General features: G+C 39.9%; 1 protein-coding gene across 1 annotated transcript in view; it reads right to left on the reverse strand.

Annotated features, from left to right (window-relative positions):
* Positions 1-3,458: 3,458 nt before the first annotated feature.
* Positions 3,459-15,048, reverse strand: part of LOC109487757 (progesterone-induced-blocking factor 1-like) — a 14,732-nt gene continuing 3,142 nt past the window's right edge. The window contains exons 4-16 of the mRNA XM_019791823.1: positions 14,595-14,890; positions 12,718-12,826; positions 12,123-12,304; positions 10,781-10,906; positions 10,084-10,182; positions 9,204-9,369; positions 8,514-8,664; positions 7,992-8,082; positions 7,374-7,476; positions 6,576-6,706; positions 5,797-5,881; positions 5,244-5,417; positions 3,459-4,354 (exon numbers count right to left, since the gene is read on the reverse strand). Of these exons, the coding sequence (XP_019647382.1) occupies positions 4,262-4,354; positions 5,244-5,417; positions 5,797-5,881; positions 6,576-6,706; positions 7,374-7,476; positions 7,992-8,082; positions 8,514-8,664; positions 9,204-9,369; positions 10,084-10,182; positions 10,781-10,906; positions 12,123-12,304; positions 12,718-12,826; positions 14,595-14,890 (1,806 nt within the window). The 3' untranslated portion in view covers positions 3,459-4,261. The remainder of the gene's footprint in view (positions 4,355-5,243; positions 5,418-5,796; positions 5,882-6,575; positions 6,707-7,373; positions 7,477-7,991; positions 8,083-8,513; positions 8,665-9,203; positions 9,370-10,083; positions 10,183-10,780; positions 10,907-12,122; positions 12,305-12,717; positions 12,827-14,594; positions 14,891-15,048) is intronic.

Below are 15,048 nucleotides of genomic sequence, written 5' to 3' on the forward strand. Positions count from 1 at the left end.
GATAGGCTGTGTGTGCCGGTGTATTTCTGCATCCATCTTCTGGGATCTCCCATGGCCAATAGGTGTTAGGTACATGTAGTGTGGGGAGGGAGGGCCTGTGTGGTGTCTTCTTGAGTCTTCCTTTAGGAATCTCCCATGGCCAGTAAGTATTGGGCAGTGTGGAAGGATAGGCTGTGTGTGGTGTATTTGTGCATCCGTCTCCTGGGATCTTCCATGGCCAATAAGTGTTAATAACATGTAGTGTGGGGAGGGAGGGCCTGTGTGGTGTCTTCTTGAGTCTACCTTCAGGAATCTCCCATGGCCAGTAAGTATTGGGCAGTGTGGAAAGATAGGCTGTGTGTGCCGGTGTATTTCTGCATCCATCTTCTGGGATCTTCCATGGCCAATAAGTGTTAGGTACATGTAGTGTGGGGAGGGAGGGCCTGTGTGGTGTCTTCTTGAGTCTTCCTTCAGGAATCTCCCATGGCCAGTAAGTATTGGGCAGTGTGGAAGGATAGGGTATGTGAGGTGTATTTGTGCATCCGTCTCCTGGGATCTTCCATGGCCAATAAGTGTTAGGTACATGTAGTGTGGGGAGGGAGGCTCTGTGCACATGTGGTGTGTTCTTGAGTCTCCCTTCTGGAATCTCCCATGGCCAGTAAGTGTTAGTCTGTGTGTGAAGATGTGCAGTTTGTGGCATATTTCTGGATCCATCCCCTGGGATCTCCCATGGCCAATAGGTGTTAGGTAGTGTGGGGAGGGAGGCTCTTTGTGGTGCATTCTTGACTCTCCCTTCAGGAATCTCCCATGGCCAGTAAGTGTTATTAGGCAGATTGGGAAGATAGGCTGTGTGTGGTGTGCTGGATCCATCTCCTGGTATCTCCCATGGCCAGTAGGTGTTAGGTAGTGTGGGTAGACCCCCTTGGCTTGTGGGTAGACCCCCTTGGCTTGTAGGTAGACCCCCTTGGCTTGTGGGAAGCACTATAGATTCATCTGTCTTGTTTATCTTTTTATATGTTCTCACAACTTGACCTGCAAGCTGATATGCAGGATTCATCTTCCTTGTGACATACATTCTCTTGTCACAGACTTTTGTGTAATTGTCATTAGAAGCTGCATTGGCCTTCATACCTAACACATAGGCGTTGATGTGTCTGCTAGCAGACTGCTTGCTCTGACCGGCAGATGTAGACATGTGCCTGTAAATGTGTTTGTTCTGCCTGTCCTTTGTGAGTGTAGGAAGCGACGGCTCAGCGGCAGCAGCATAAAAAAGAATCGGTCCATCCTCCTCCTCCCCATCATCCTCATCCTTGATTCTACAATACGTCGGATTGACAGATTCAAGAGCTGCGGGCAGGGACTTGCAGGAGACGACGTCATCTTTGAGCACTTTATGCATATTATGTGCTATCGTGGGGAGAGATGTTGACCTAACCTGAACGATTTCATAACTTGGGATCTCGTAGTATGTATGGGGCAGCGCAGGGAGCGGTCGCTGTGCAGCTGCCATGTGATCTGGGATTTCGTAGTAAGTCGCATCGATTGAGTGTGGATCGGCAGGCAGTGACCAACAGGAGACTGTATCATCCAGGAGTTCCCTGTGTGTTTGTCGTAGGTTGGGAAGGGAACGTGATCGAACGATGCTGGGGACGGAATCGTTTGGCATCATCCATATGCGCCAACCTGTGGAGTCATTGACGGCTTGCATGTTCTGACTGGTTGATGTTCTTCTCTTCATCACAAAGCTCGCAAGCGGGGACAGAAGTACAAAAGTACACACTGGTACCATTAGCATCAGAACAGGGATGACCACCATTGTCGACCATGTATCTGATGTTAGTATTGTGGTCACAGTATTCGATGATTGGTATCTCGAGGTTGACGTTGTCTGTTTCGTACCTTCTGTCTCGGATGTTGGGAAGCTCATTTGATCATCGAATGTGTTGTCCATGCATTTTTTCTCATTTTCGATGCGAAATCGGGGAACGCTGATATACGACTGATAGGTTTTATTTGATGTCATACTTTGATGTCATCAAAGAATGATCAAGGGGTGACAATTTCTTGACCGATAGAACACCAAATGGGTAGCCTTTTATGACCAGAGCTTTAGGAGTGTCATGCAGGCAGGCCGCAGCAGGTGACAGGGTATGATTCACATTGGTCACACTGGGGACATCTACATCATCGCATAAGATACATGCCACATACTTGGGACGTACGCCCCTGATAAATCCGGCACATTTCTGTATACCTGCGTCCTTGTAATGATGGAAACAGAGGCTATTTGAAGCTAAACAGGCAGCTACATACATGTAGTTCAGAAGGAGCAGCAGAGTAATATTCATATTCCTCTCAACCATCAATCGTAGCAGACTAACATGAGAAAACAACACCTTGTTGATTGTTGTGGTGTTTTGAGGATGGTCGGATCACAGTCAGCGTCCTTATTATCTGCTGGATATATGAAGAGACCCAGACTGTATCCTGTGAGGCAGAGAATTGATTTTCTTTGAAGTTTTAGACACATTATACAGTATGCAGCCAACAGCATACAGCATCACAGTACGATTTTATCAACATGGCCTAAGCTCTGTCTGTATACAATATACATGTACACTGTAGCTTCAATACAATTCTATAGTATTGCACATTTCTACGAGTTATCAAATGAATATTCCTACTGAATTAAGTTATCTAAAGACCAAAATAATTCCCTTACACTGTATAATTTAAGAGAAAAAGATGTCTTGACTATTCTTTGTTACCTAATGGAATAAATTGACCCAACCTGCTTCTGTGAAAGTCAAACTGCTGGTCACAGTGAATGATAGAGGAACCACAAGTGATGTTCATAATGTTCATCCCCTGTTGAATGTGTGCCTCCCCTGACTACTGCACTTATATGGCTGTTTCTTTAATATATACCTTAGATCTGTGGAAAAATGCTGCTTCATTTGCATATATTTTGAATATACATGTAAATAAGCACTGCAAAAAGATAATAGCAGTGCAACATACATGTACCTGGGGGATAACTGAAGCAAAGAACAATCTTGCAAACTAAGGCCATTGGACAATATTTTTGCTGACCCAACCATTCATACTTGCAGCACTTTTTTCCCATCTGGCTTTCAGACCTTAAGTATATAAAGAAAATTAATATGTTTTTTTTGGGGGGGGGAGGCAGGCATCATGGACAAAGACAAGTATTTCAAGCAAATGTACCAATCTTCAAAAGGAGTATACCATCATAGCCACACCCACAACATCTTCAATGCAATAATGGAAAAACAGGGTTCAAGCCTTACGAAGAAAAAGACACTTGTACATTGTATGTATTTCTCCTATGTGTGCATATTAGGAGGAAGAAAACAAGTTGGAAGGTAGTGTGCTGAAAAACTTTCCTCTACAGCTTCAATGTGTCTATATATATTGTCTTGTCTAGAGATATGAATTATGACACTATCATGATCAGAGGATCAACTTCTAGCTTTAATTTCTTCTTAAAAGCAAAATAACATCCATACAAAAATAAGCCTGATATGTACTTTACCTGTACTGTACACTCGATACTAGTAGTCAATTGTGTAACTACAACATATTTTTTTACAAATCATTGATACATATCCTTAGTATACCACATGAAAAGATTACAACTTGTGAAACTCTGAGGTTGCTGTTTTCCATGGAATCCTTTGGAAGTCCTGATGAAAGCAAATTCTATGATGAAAAGAAGGGCTGGATTCTAATTTGTCATGTACATAAAAGTCACAAGGGATGGAATCAAAGGAATACAAGGTGTTGTACCCGTAAAGCATTACTTTGTTGAAATCTACACATGCATAGTAAATAGTGGGTTCAAGGTAGGACAGTTTATTGAGCCATATCATTCAGGGAATAATTTCTTTAAAAATTACTTAAAACAGGAACACATTCAAAATAGTTAAATTTTCTAGTTTTAAAATTTGTTGGACCAGGGGTAAACCACACTTTTCCATCATGGTAACTCTATCCTCTAAACTAGGACTGTACAGCCCAAAATGTCCTCAAGGCCAATGGATGGAATGCACACTGATCAAATCAGGTATACAGTATATGTACATAGTTTTATTGCGAGGGACTGTAGCCTAAAATAGGCATATAAAAAACAACTAAAAAGCTGCCTGCATTTCCGGTAAAAATTTCACATCTCTTTGCACTGACCAAGAATAAAGACAAACACGTTCTGCCAAATGTACTAAAAACAACCTTCATTTTTTCAGTCTTGAACAGTATAATGCTATGACGTTGCGTAGACTTGTGAATATTTGGTTCTTTCTGTTCCACTCCGCTGCTTCACTCTTTTGTACCACTCTGGTGGGTCTCTGTTAGTCTGGGAATGAAAGAGATAGAAAGTTTATTGCAAATACTTGCCCGAGGGCTAATTGCAGTTACAAACAACATAAGAAAGAAAATACAATGGTGTGCGAGACTATATCTACGTCCATAACATTATACTGTATTCTACAACATACATGGTACAAGCTATAGTTTTACTGGGTTTGACTTCTTCTATACAGGGATGTTATAATAATCACATAAGAAACAAGAATGATTGTAGTAACAATCATTGATACAACAAGTATCTAGTATCCGCAATTCAGAATTTAGACAGTCAACAGAATTGATTTACAATTCACTAGTACGTAATTGATTGTAAATAAGTTACTAGTACTCAATCCAGACTCTGTAAGTCTGCAATATTGTATCCACAATCAAGAATTTCGAGATCTGATGTGCAACAGTAAGATATCACAATAGACCAGTTTATCTTTCACTGATCGCATGAACTGCTTATGTCACAGAGGGGAACTTTTTTGAATAGAACACTATTCTAGAACCGACTTTCGCTTGTGTTGTCCCCCCTGGCAGATTTACTGATGTGTATTACTCACATGTCTAAAAGTTCCTGAACTGCGCCCATACAATAAGTCTAAAGTTCATTGATACTTCACTGAAGGATGGCTGTCCCCTAATTCCTTCCACCCAATCTCACCAGATAGCCGATTCTGGTATCTGAGAGCAGAATGCAGACCATCACAGTGATCTGCCAAGGGGGACACTGTAAGCGAAAGCCGCGTTCAACTTCCGGGTTCTAGAATGGCGTTCTACTCAAAATGTCCCCCCTGTGACATGTAAGCAGTTCTTGCAATACCTATTAAATACATAAAGGTTAACAGGTATATTGTAGATGTCTATTGAAAATGTAGAATGAAACCTACAAATAAGGTAGGTGCAGGTGTGTAAGTGTTGGAGTCCTGTAGCGGGGCCCTCACACGTGGTCCAGTTGAGCGGACGGCGGTGGACGTGGTGGATGCCTCCTGAGGGTGTGGCCTGTCATCACCATAGCGACGGGAATGAAGGCTCTGCACCACTTGTTTCATAACTGCCATTTCCTGTCAGAATCACGTTACAAGTTAGCAATACAGCAAATCAACAATGAACTCATGTTTCCATATCCAACAGCATAATTGATCTTCAGAAAATGCATGATGGCTATATTAACAAAAAAGTAACAGAAAATGATATTTATAAATTTTACAATGTTTTTCAATGCTTTAGAAGGCTCAGACCTTAAAGACAAGGAAAACTAAGGCCCTGCTAAAAAAAATTTTTTTTACCCTTTAAAAAAGTTCTTACAACGTTTTAACCTATTATTATAAAGGACTGTGTTTTAAATTGCACTCTTTATAATGATTGTATGGAGCGAAAGGGAGGTATTCTATTTAGGAAAGACATAAACCAGGAAAGTAATCAACTGATTAACCAACTTACCTCTCTCTGATTGAGTAATCTCTCCAGGTCAGAGGTCATCTGGTTCTTGGTCTTGATCAGGTCTGCTCTCTCCTTCTCAAACCGACTGGGAGACAACAGGAAATGTCAGATGATTCATGTACATGCATCAAACACGTCATGGTAAAAGTTAAACAAGTTACTACTACATGTAGCTTACTGTTACGTTGATGAAGGTTAGAGTGGCTAGTGTCGACTAGTTCTCTTTGTTCATTGCAATGACTGAAGAAGAGTGACAGATGTCACTCGACATATCTCGATTCAATTCTGGAAAGTTTGATTTGTCTTTGAATACTGCTTACTGTGTTCATAATTCATACTTTTTATAGATATCAGCATATGATACCTATTACAATTATTATTATTCTCATTAAAACCCAACAAACAGGTTCACAAATTCTTCTTTTGCAAAAGAACCATACATGTACATAGCATAAACTGTTCTCCAACATCAGGGCATATTAACTTTCGCTCAACCAACTTGCAACGAACTTTGACCCAGTGCTGACATCACACGTGGCAAAAAGTCACATGTCCACAGCACTTGGGTCATAAAGCTGATGAAGACTGAGTGATTCAGTCGAAAATTTCTGGTGAGTTATTTTCATGTTTTGAGTTGGAGAACAGTTAAATTTTCTTCACATACATGTTAAATAAACATGTACATGTACATGTAGGCCCTGATGCCCCCCCCCCCAACACATACACACACTGTAAGCCCCCTGGACCAACACACTCCCTGTTAAACACCCCCCTCCCACCTGAGGTCCTCCTGAAGCTGTTGGATGTGGTTCTTCTGTGCGTTAATCTGGGAGTCTCTGAGTCGTAGACTCTCGATGAGGTAGGAGTAGGGCTGCTGGGATTGGTCCAGGACCCTGTTAGCTGCAGAAAGCTGAAATAAACAAACAGAAGTCAACAGACTGACTCAATACACAGTAGGAGACATGGAAAACTTCAATACATAGCAGGATTCAATCAACATAGAGTAGGCCTAATTCAACACTCAAGAACAAACAATAACAAATTGAATGTAATAACAAAGGAAGATAAAATAAATGGGCCACAGTTACCAATTTGTCACATGTACCAACAAAAATCATAGCCAATTGGAACTAAATATATGGTTTTACACTTCTAGTGTGTGGAGCAAATATGTTATAATTATATGCATCTTGTGTATTATATGATTGTAAACCCTGCATCAATTCAGTGCTATAAAAGGCTGCGATTGCACGTGTAATGTTTCATCAATATACCTTTTTTATTACTACTATTATTGTTGTTGTTGTTATTTCTATTATTATCATTATTATCATAATATGATTATAGTCTGTGCATTGTACTTGATAGGCAGGGTACACACATCATCACTGTACCTCTACTACAGTAGTACCAGTCTTGTTCATCTTCTCTGTTTCAATAAGATGACAGTTACAACCTTGGGCTTCCAAAATTTTACATTTTGCTTCTCGTGAAGCATTGACTTCCAAACCCTTTAGTTATACATGAACATGTAATAATATAATAATAACTAATATGACATATATAATCAGACTAACCTCCTCTGCCACATGTTGTGCCTCTGTCTTCTGCCTGTCCATGTCCTTCCTGAGGGAGGTATTCTGTCTCTCCAGCTGGAGCACTCTTCTGGCCAGGTGGACACTGATGATGGGGACGGATATTTTTACCTACCAGTACATCTAAATCTACACAATGAACTTCACACAGGAACTGTAGGTCCTTAGGACCTACATGTATACAAGTGAAATTGTGGATATTTGACCATCTTTGCGTAAAACATAATAGGTCTAAAAAATGGAAGTTTGAAGTACACCATCACTGATAATTATGTGTACTATGAATGTTTCTTTTTACCTACATTTAATCTACACAATGAACTTCACATACAAACAGGTCCTAAGCAAGTGAAATTTTGGATATTTGACCTCCTTTGTCTAAAACATGTCTCAAAAAATGTAAGTTTGAAGTACACCATCATTGATAATTATGCTATCTCTGGCCTCAAGAACAAATGCACATTGAAACTTGTTTCTTTGTACATGTAAATTGCCGGAAATTTGGGTGCTACATGTATGTAACATCTACAACTGCAGACTGCAGTGTTCTGGAAACAGTTTAATCTAACTAGTAAGAATGATGAGAAATGGCTTCTTTACCTCTGTTTCAATCTTCTCTTTGCTGTACTGGGAACATTTGCTCCATAACCGTAAGAAAACAGCACTCTCTCTGCCTCGTCCTCGTTTTCAACTGTAGTGGGAGGGAAGTATTTATACTAAATTATAGGGTCAGTTGATGGCACTAAATCTAAATCATTAGCATGCAAGTAAATGTAAAGCAAAAAGATGCCAGTACCAAGTGCCGTATGAAATACCAAGCAAAATATGAGAAAATTTTATGTGGAGTATGTTTGTAGATGACAAAAAAGTGACATCTGCACCTTTGGCATACATAAATTCCCCTCAACAATTGTGTAACAGTAGCTACTACTGTTAGGGATAAATTTAAAAAACAAGTTTTGGTATCATAGCCATCTACAACCTTTGTTGCCACATTTTCGTTGTGAAAACACCGAAGACACAGTTGCCCCCTCTAACAGTTGCTATCTGAATTGCAAACAAAATTCTACTCAGATTTGATGTAAAAAAAAAAGCCAATCAAACACTACAAAACAAATGTACCTTCAGCAGCCTGCATGACAACGTCGTCCAACTCCTGCTCCAGTTTCTCGTAAGTCTCCACCCGTGACTTCAGATCCTTATTCTGTGTCTCCATTTCAAGGAACTGTTTCTCTGTGGACCTCTGTAGCTCGTAGTACTCTCTGGTCATGACCTGTTGGGGGGATGAGAATTGTGAGAACTGTGGTTAAGGATTTAATAGATATCCAACTTCTAACATTCTCTTCATAACTTTAACACTTGTCCCAGCTATGGGCATGTGTGTGTGTAGATGTATGAAGCGAACATCACAAAATGCAGGAAGTAAGGCAGAGATAGCAGGCTTCACCCCTTTAGTCATACTGCTTTGCAACCCAAAGTTTGTTGACGTCACACTTCAGATAAGCCACGTGACAAGTCTCACTGGGTCAGTCTATGGAAGAAGATCAGAGTGACTGGTCGAAAGCTCTATAGGTCAGAACAATATCTTGTGTTGGAACAAAAGTTTTAACTTTAGACATGTTTTGTGACCCTTTGAATCCCACAATACAAAAATAGCTGCTGTGAGCATGCAAGGGATTGCTGCTGCACTGTATTCATCAGGAACTGCAGAAACACACACACAAACACTCCCACAGTGACACACAAAACAAAAACAATACTCCCATAGCATGTAGTAATAATGAATCACATAAAGACAAAGTAAAAGAGTACCTCTAACTTGTTCTGCAGCTTTTCGTTGTCGATCTGACACTGTTTGAGGTTCCTGACAGTTTCTTCGTGCACCATCTGCGTCCTCTCTGTCTCAAACGACTTCAGTTTCAGCTCATTCTGTAGCTCTGAGGTCTTGGTGTCAGCTCCATTCTGTAGTTGTCTGAATCTGAAGTGAAAAACCTAAATCAAATTTACAGCTAAATCTCTTAACTACAAAGTAAGAGGGGAAAAACAGATACTGAGACATATGCAGTGGAGGGATGTTGCATGCAGTCCTTTATAAGTTGTGCTGCTCAAACACTTTGTTTAAGAATAACTGTTTCCAGTTTTAAGGGTTCTGACACCATATTTCCTTGTTCAATTATAATTTTAGTCATCAACTTGGCAGAATTACAGGGTACATGACTGCATCTTAAGAATTGAGTCAAATTTTTCATTATTAGATAAAATGTTTTTTTTTAGTAATGGTGCCATATGACTTCACCGCCCAAATTCCTTGTTCGAAATCCTTTTACAGTCACCGTGACAGTTTCTTTCCCCGTACAGCCAAGCTTTGGAATTCCCTCCCTGACAAGTGTTTCCCACCAACCTACAATCTACAGGCTTTCAAATCAAACGTTCACCGACATCTCTTGACATAGCCATGTTTCTCTCATATTTCTAGTTCAATGCCAAGAAGTGGTCGTATAGGCCTTACCTTGAACTACTCTGTTAAAAAGAAAAAAATTACTGTCCATTTACATCATACAAAAAAAAATTGTGTTGTTTCCTACAGAAATCATTCAAACATCTAAAAAATCATGAAGAAGGCAAGGTATGGTGCTTGATGCTTTGCAAAATCTTAGTTTCCCTTCTGGAAAAAACAGAGAGAGAGACTTACTCAGCTACTAGATCCTCAGACCTCCTTGTGGCCTCTCTCTCAGCCAGAACCAGTCTCTCCTTCTCAGCTACAGCAGCGTCACGGGCCTCACGTAGGTTCCTGGTTTTAGACACGAGGAAAACAGTTACAGACTGGTTTTAGACACGAGGAAAACAGTTACAGACTGCCAACCTGGTTTTAGACACGAGGAAAACAGTTACAGACTGCCAACCTAACGCATAAACAGTTTACATTCATTTATCTATTCATCTACTCATTGAGATTTACCACCTTTGTGGAAGTGATGACGACACAACAGGTGACTATCACCTTTAAAAATTAACCCTTATCCCTAACCAAAGCTTGGTACTTATTTTCACCAGAGTCGAGTGAGGAAATAGGTGTACAGTTGAATTTTCCAAGGGTACAAGTGGGGCATATGAGTATGTCGGCAGAACGCACTGCACCTGCAAAAAATCTGTAATGTATTGTGTATAGCACTTCGGTAGAATGCCTCATAAGTCTGTATTTGCGCATATAAGGTTAACACTCTGTCTGTAGTTTCCCAATGTTGGAAAAAATATTGTCTGCAACGATGACCAAAATTCCAACGAAAACCGTGAAAATGGGGGTATTGCACAGGCGCAGTAAGTTCTGACGACATCCTGGGCATGTGAAGGATTGGAACCCATTCATCCTCCCGATTTGCACATCTCACCTGTTTTCTCTCTCGTACATCTCCCTGGTGCTGACCCTCAGCCTGTCCATCTCCTGGTCAGTCTTCACCCTGATCTGGTCCAGCTCCTCGGCCAGTCTCCGCTCATACTCAGCCTTGTAGTGATCCCTTGTAGTAACGAGCAAGGCAACACAGACACCCACTTCAGACTTACAGTACATCTTCAAATGTTCCCTGTGGTATTGTTTTTGTGGTTTTCACAATGACTTCTCCACAGCAAAAGTATGACACCACAACTATGCATTCCTATTGTATTACTACTACTACTACTACCAGTACTAGTACTAGTGTCAAATATTATTGTACTACAGTTTCAATCACAAACTTAAAAACACAATTCTCAAAAACATACACATTTAGTTTTAACTTGCACTCTCCTCAGGTCTAATTTGCAGTTTGAAAAAAAAAAGAATGATATTTCCTGTCTAATCCGTTGGGATTTGATGAAGATTTTACAAAATGATACAGGGGTTTTTCTGAACAGGGGAACAAGGGCGCTGCCCCTCATGTAACAAACCAGCGCCCTCATATCACTTTCCAGATTGAAGTCTAACTCTTTTTCAAAATCATCTTTTTCCAGTAAAAATACAATAAACAACACCACATAACAATACATTATAGCATTACAAACTATGTTACTCTCATAAAAATTCCAAAATCTTACCACAAACTTGAAAATTTAGCTCTAGTAGTAAAAGTTTGAATGGAATAAACAATGTTCATTGAGAACTTGCTCAATGACATGTAGCTAGACCTCCTTCATTTGCATACTATAGAACAGGCTCTGAAGTGAAACATGAGACCTGAGTTTGTAGCAGCTTGGATGAATGTGTTGCAATTGTGCCATGGGAAAGGTTTCAGCTTGTGGCAAACCCAATGTTGTCATCTGGAGCTACTAGTAACATTGATCACTAATTGTGTAAGTAAAAGGGTGATTTGCAGATTGTTTGTACTGTTGATTGTACTTATATTTTATAAGTGAAATGTGCAATGCATGAATAAAAAATTTGGGAAGGGTATACTGAGGTTAAGAGTTCAAATTTCCCCCCTCAAGTAGCCTCAAAATGTCCCATTTCAACTTCAAATTTTCAAAGGCTTCACATGGCGGAAGGGGGGAAACCCCCTTCCGCACCAACCCCCCTCGGTCGCTTAGCACCCTCGCCGTGATATATACTGCTCCCTCATGCCAAATTTTTCTAGAAAAACCCCTGTGACATTTCTTATACATGTTAAGACTAGTAAAAAAAAGAACTAGAAGAGAAGAGAAGATGTAAGTAAAAAAAAAAGAAAGCAGTCCTGGTGAAATGATAACCCCCTTTCTCACCTTGAGGCCACGTATTTCTCGTACATCTCTTCCCGCGCCCGTTTGGCGTCGTCCAGCTGAACAGTCAGCTGCTGCAGTCGCTCCTCATTGAAGGTCATCTTGGAGCCAAGGTCGTTGGTGTGCTTGGTGAGGTAGTCTTTGTCCTGTCTCAGTAAGGCCAGGGCCTGTTTGGCAGCTGACAACTGAGAGGAACAAAATAACTTTATATTGTAGATGTTTCTTGTCTCCTCTCTTCATATTTATCTGCCATCCACATTTTGGCCAGGCAACAGACATCTTTGCCCATTTTTGCCATGCTGACATCTTTCAAAGGGCTACAAAATTTTTTTTTCCAAAAATCAGGCAAAAATTAATGCATGCGCTGATGTCATCCATAAAAATTACTTGCTGTGGCCTAAGGTAAGAATATGAGATACAGTAACAATAAGACTTTGCAATCAAACTATGAACAAGGTAATTATATCACCAGTTTATATCTGTATTAACATATAATCTAAAAAATGTCTAATGGTTAATTAGATCAAGTCCAAAAACGAACTGCAAAGTGTCCCTACAGACTGTTACAGTCACAAGCATAATTACAAGTTGTATTTACCTCTTTCTGTGTGTCATCTCTTTCCTTTGAGACTGTCCGGTGTGCAGCGTCCAGGTAGGTGTACTTCTTCTTACTGTCTAAAACTTCATGTTCAAGGTCGTCTCTCTCACTGAACAACAACAGCAACATTGTTTTTAGTATTTGATTCATTACAAAACTATGACAATTTTAGGATTCATCCAAAAAGAGCTTAGTATTACTAATATTAGTCACTGTTGTGCTTAGTTAATACATGTAATTCACAGAGTGCAGCTAATATTGTTTGTTTTTATTAATATATTATCATATTTTGTGAATATGCCAGTATCTGATTTTTATCCTTTTGCAAATTATGTGCAAAGTATCCCAAGTACCATCTTCTACTTTACGTACAGTGGTTGTATGCAAGTATGGGTTGAGAATATTCTTACCTACACCAAGGATGATACTCAGGATACACAATGTATGTGCAAAATATTTTTATCACCAGTGTTTACAGTTAAGGCCACACCGTCTTAATTTTATGGATGACATCCTCGGAAGACCCCAAACTTATGCACGCTGGCGAATAAAAAAAATTCCGGCCAAAAATAAAAATGCTAAAAAACTACAGGAATACAAAGCTGGTATTGTGAATTTGCAGCAGTGCATAGCGACGTACAGGACAAGCCGGCACATGCTGGCTTTTTGTGGAATTTATGACTCGGCACTGTATGTATGTACTGAGTTCTTGAGTCATGGAGCTTTGGTGCCATCAGTGCCATCCTCCAGGGTTACCAACTTACCACCGGCTCCGTATTGTCGCTAACTACCATGGAGTACCCAGGCCCAGAGCCAGACGTGATCTTTTTTTTTTGAGAACAGGCGAAAATCAATTATGCGCGCGTGGATGTCATCCATAAAATTAAGACGGTGTGGCCTAAGTTACACACCCAATATTGTAGAAGCTTATCTTACCCAGGTATTCTGAACCTCACATGTCTGAATTGCATGCAAAGTTACAGGAGACTCACGATCATTATACATCAAACAGGTAGAAAGATGAGCACTAAGACAAGCACTAGATAGTAGAAATGGCTTCAAAATGTTTATCATAGGATTGGCAACATTTCATGTGTGTTCATGTCAAACCTAGTACAAGTATGTTTATCAATCAAATTATCAATCAAGTATGCCAACAAATCATAATCACATTCAACCCATCCTACGAAAAACTGCATAGCACTACATAGTGTTTAGATCAATCACAACTTGAAACAGCAAACGTCGGTCAACATACATTTTGTAACAGGCAGACAATTGCTGACCTGAAAAGATGTTGCCTTACTCTCATCTGCCGAATAAACGTACCCCCCGGAATAAACGTACCCCCCGGACAAATCTTCAAAATCAAATAAACATACCCCCGGAATAAACGTACCCCCCGGAAAATTACCAAAATTGACGGGTAACCTGTGTCTCTTGTACTAAAATGCGCCCTTACTGATATATGCACAAATCTTTAACTGTTATTTGCAATTCGGAATTTAAATAGACCAAAAAAAAAGAGCATTTAATATTTCGTATTTTGATAAGCACCACCCATGACAATAGAACATTCAGACGAATTTATGCACGCGGTGATTGCAAAAACCGGCCCGAAAATGACAAGTTTCTCGCTACAATACGCGTTTATAAACGTCTTCACGTCGATGATTTGTCAATTTTTTTCACACGAAGTTGAAAAAAAATTACTGGTTTTCAAAAAATTAATAAACGTACTGTGCAAAATAAGAACGTACTGGGTGGATGTTCGGGCCCAAAAAAATAAACGTACCCATATGTTTATTAAAATAAACGTACCCATATGTTTATTCGGCAGATGAGAGCAATATCCCTGTTATATATTAGCATCCTACCTTTTGACCCTGTCATAGTTCTCCCTCTTGTAGTCCCCCTGCTGGATCTGAGACTTGGTATCTGCCAGCTCCAGGGTTAACCTTTGACACTTGACCTCCGCATCTGACCTTCCCTGTTTCTCCACCTTCAAATTCTGCATACAAGAAAAATGTACTGTACTCAAGTAGACATTTCCTTCAAAATCAATGATGTTCACATAAATGTATGACTGGGGGAGGGGTAATATCATTGTTACTGCAGTCAGTATTATTACTAGCAGATGTACTAAAATCATGTATCTTGAAATATTTAGTACCTAAATTTATAATAGACATTTTTCAGTTCCTATGTTCATATCTCAAAACTCCTCATACTCAATTTTGTAATACTGCAGCTACATTGTACTGCTTCTATGTAGCAAGCTCCCAATTTTAACCTGACCACAAAATCTTCCAGGTGTGTAAACTGAATTTA

This window comes from Branchiostoma belcheri, unplaced genomic scaffold (assembly GCF_001625305.1).
Source record: "Branchiostoma belcheri isolate BF01 breed outbred unplaced genomic scaffold, Haploidv18h27 scaffold9, whole genome shotgun sequence".
NCBI classification, from domain to species: domain Eukaryota; kingdom Metazoa; phylum Chordata; class Leptocardii; order Amphioxiformes; family Branchiostomatidae; genus Branchiostoma; species Branchiostoma belcheri.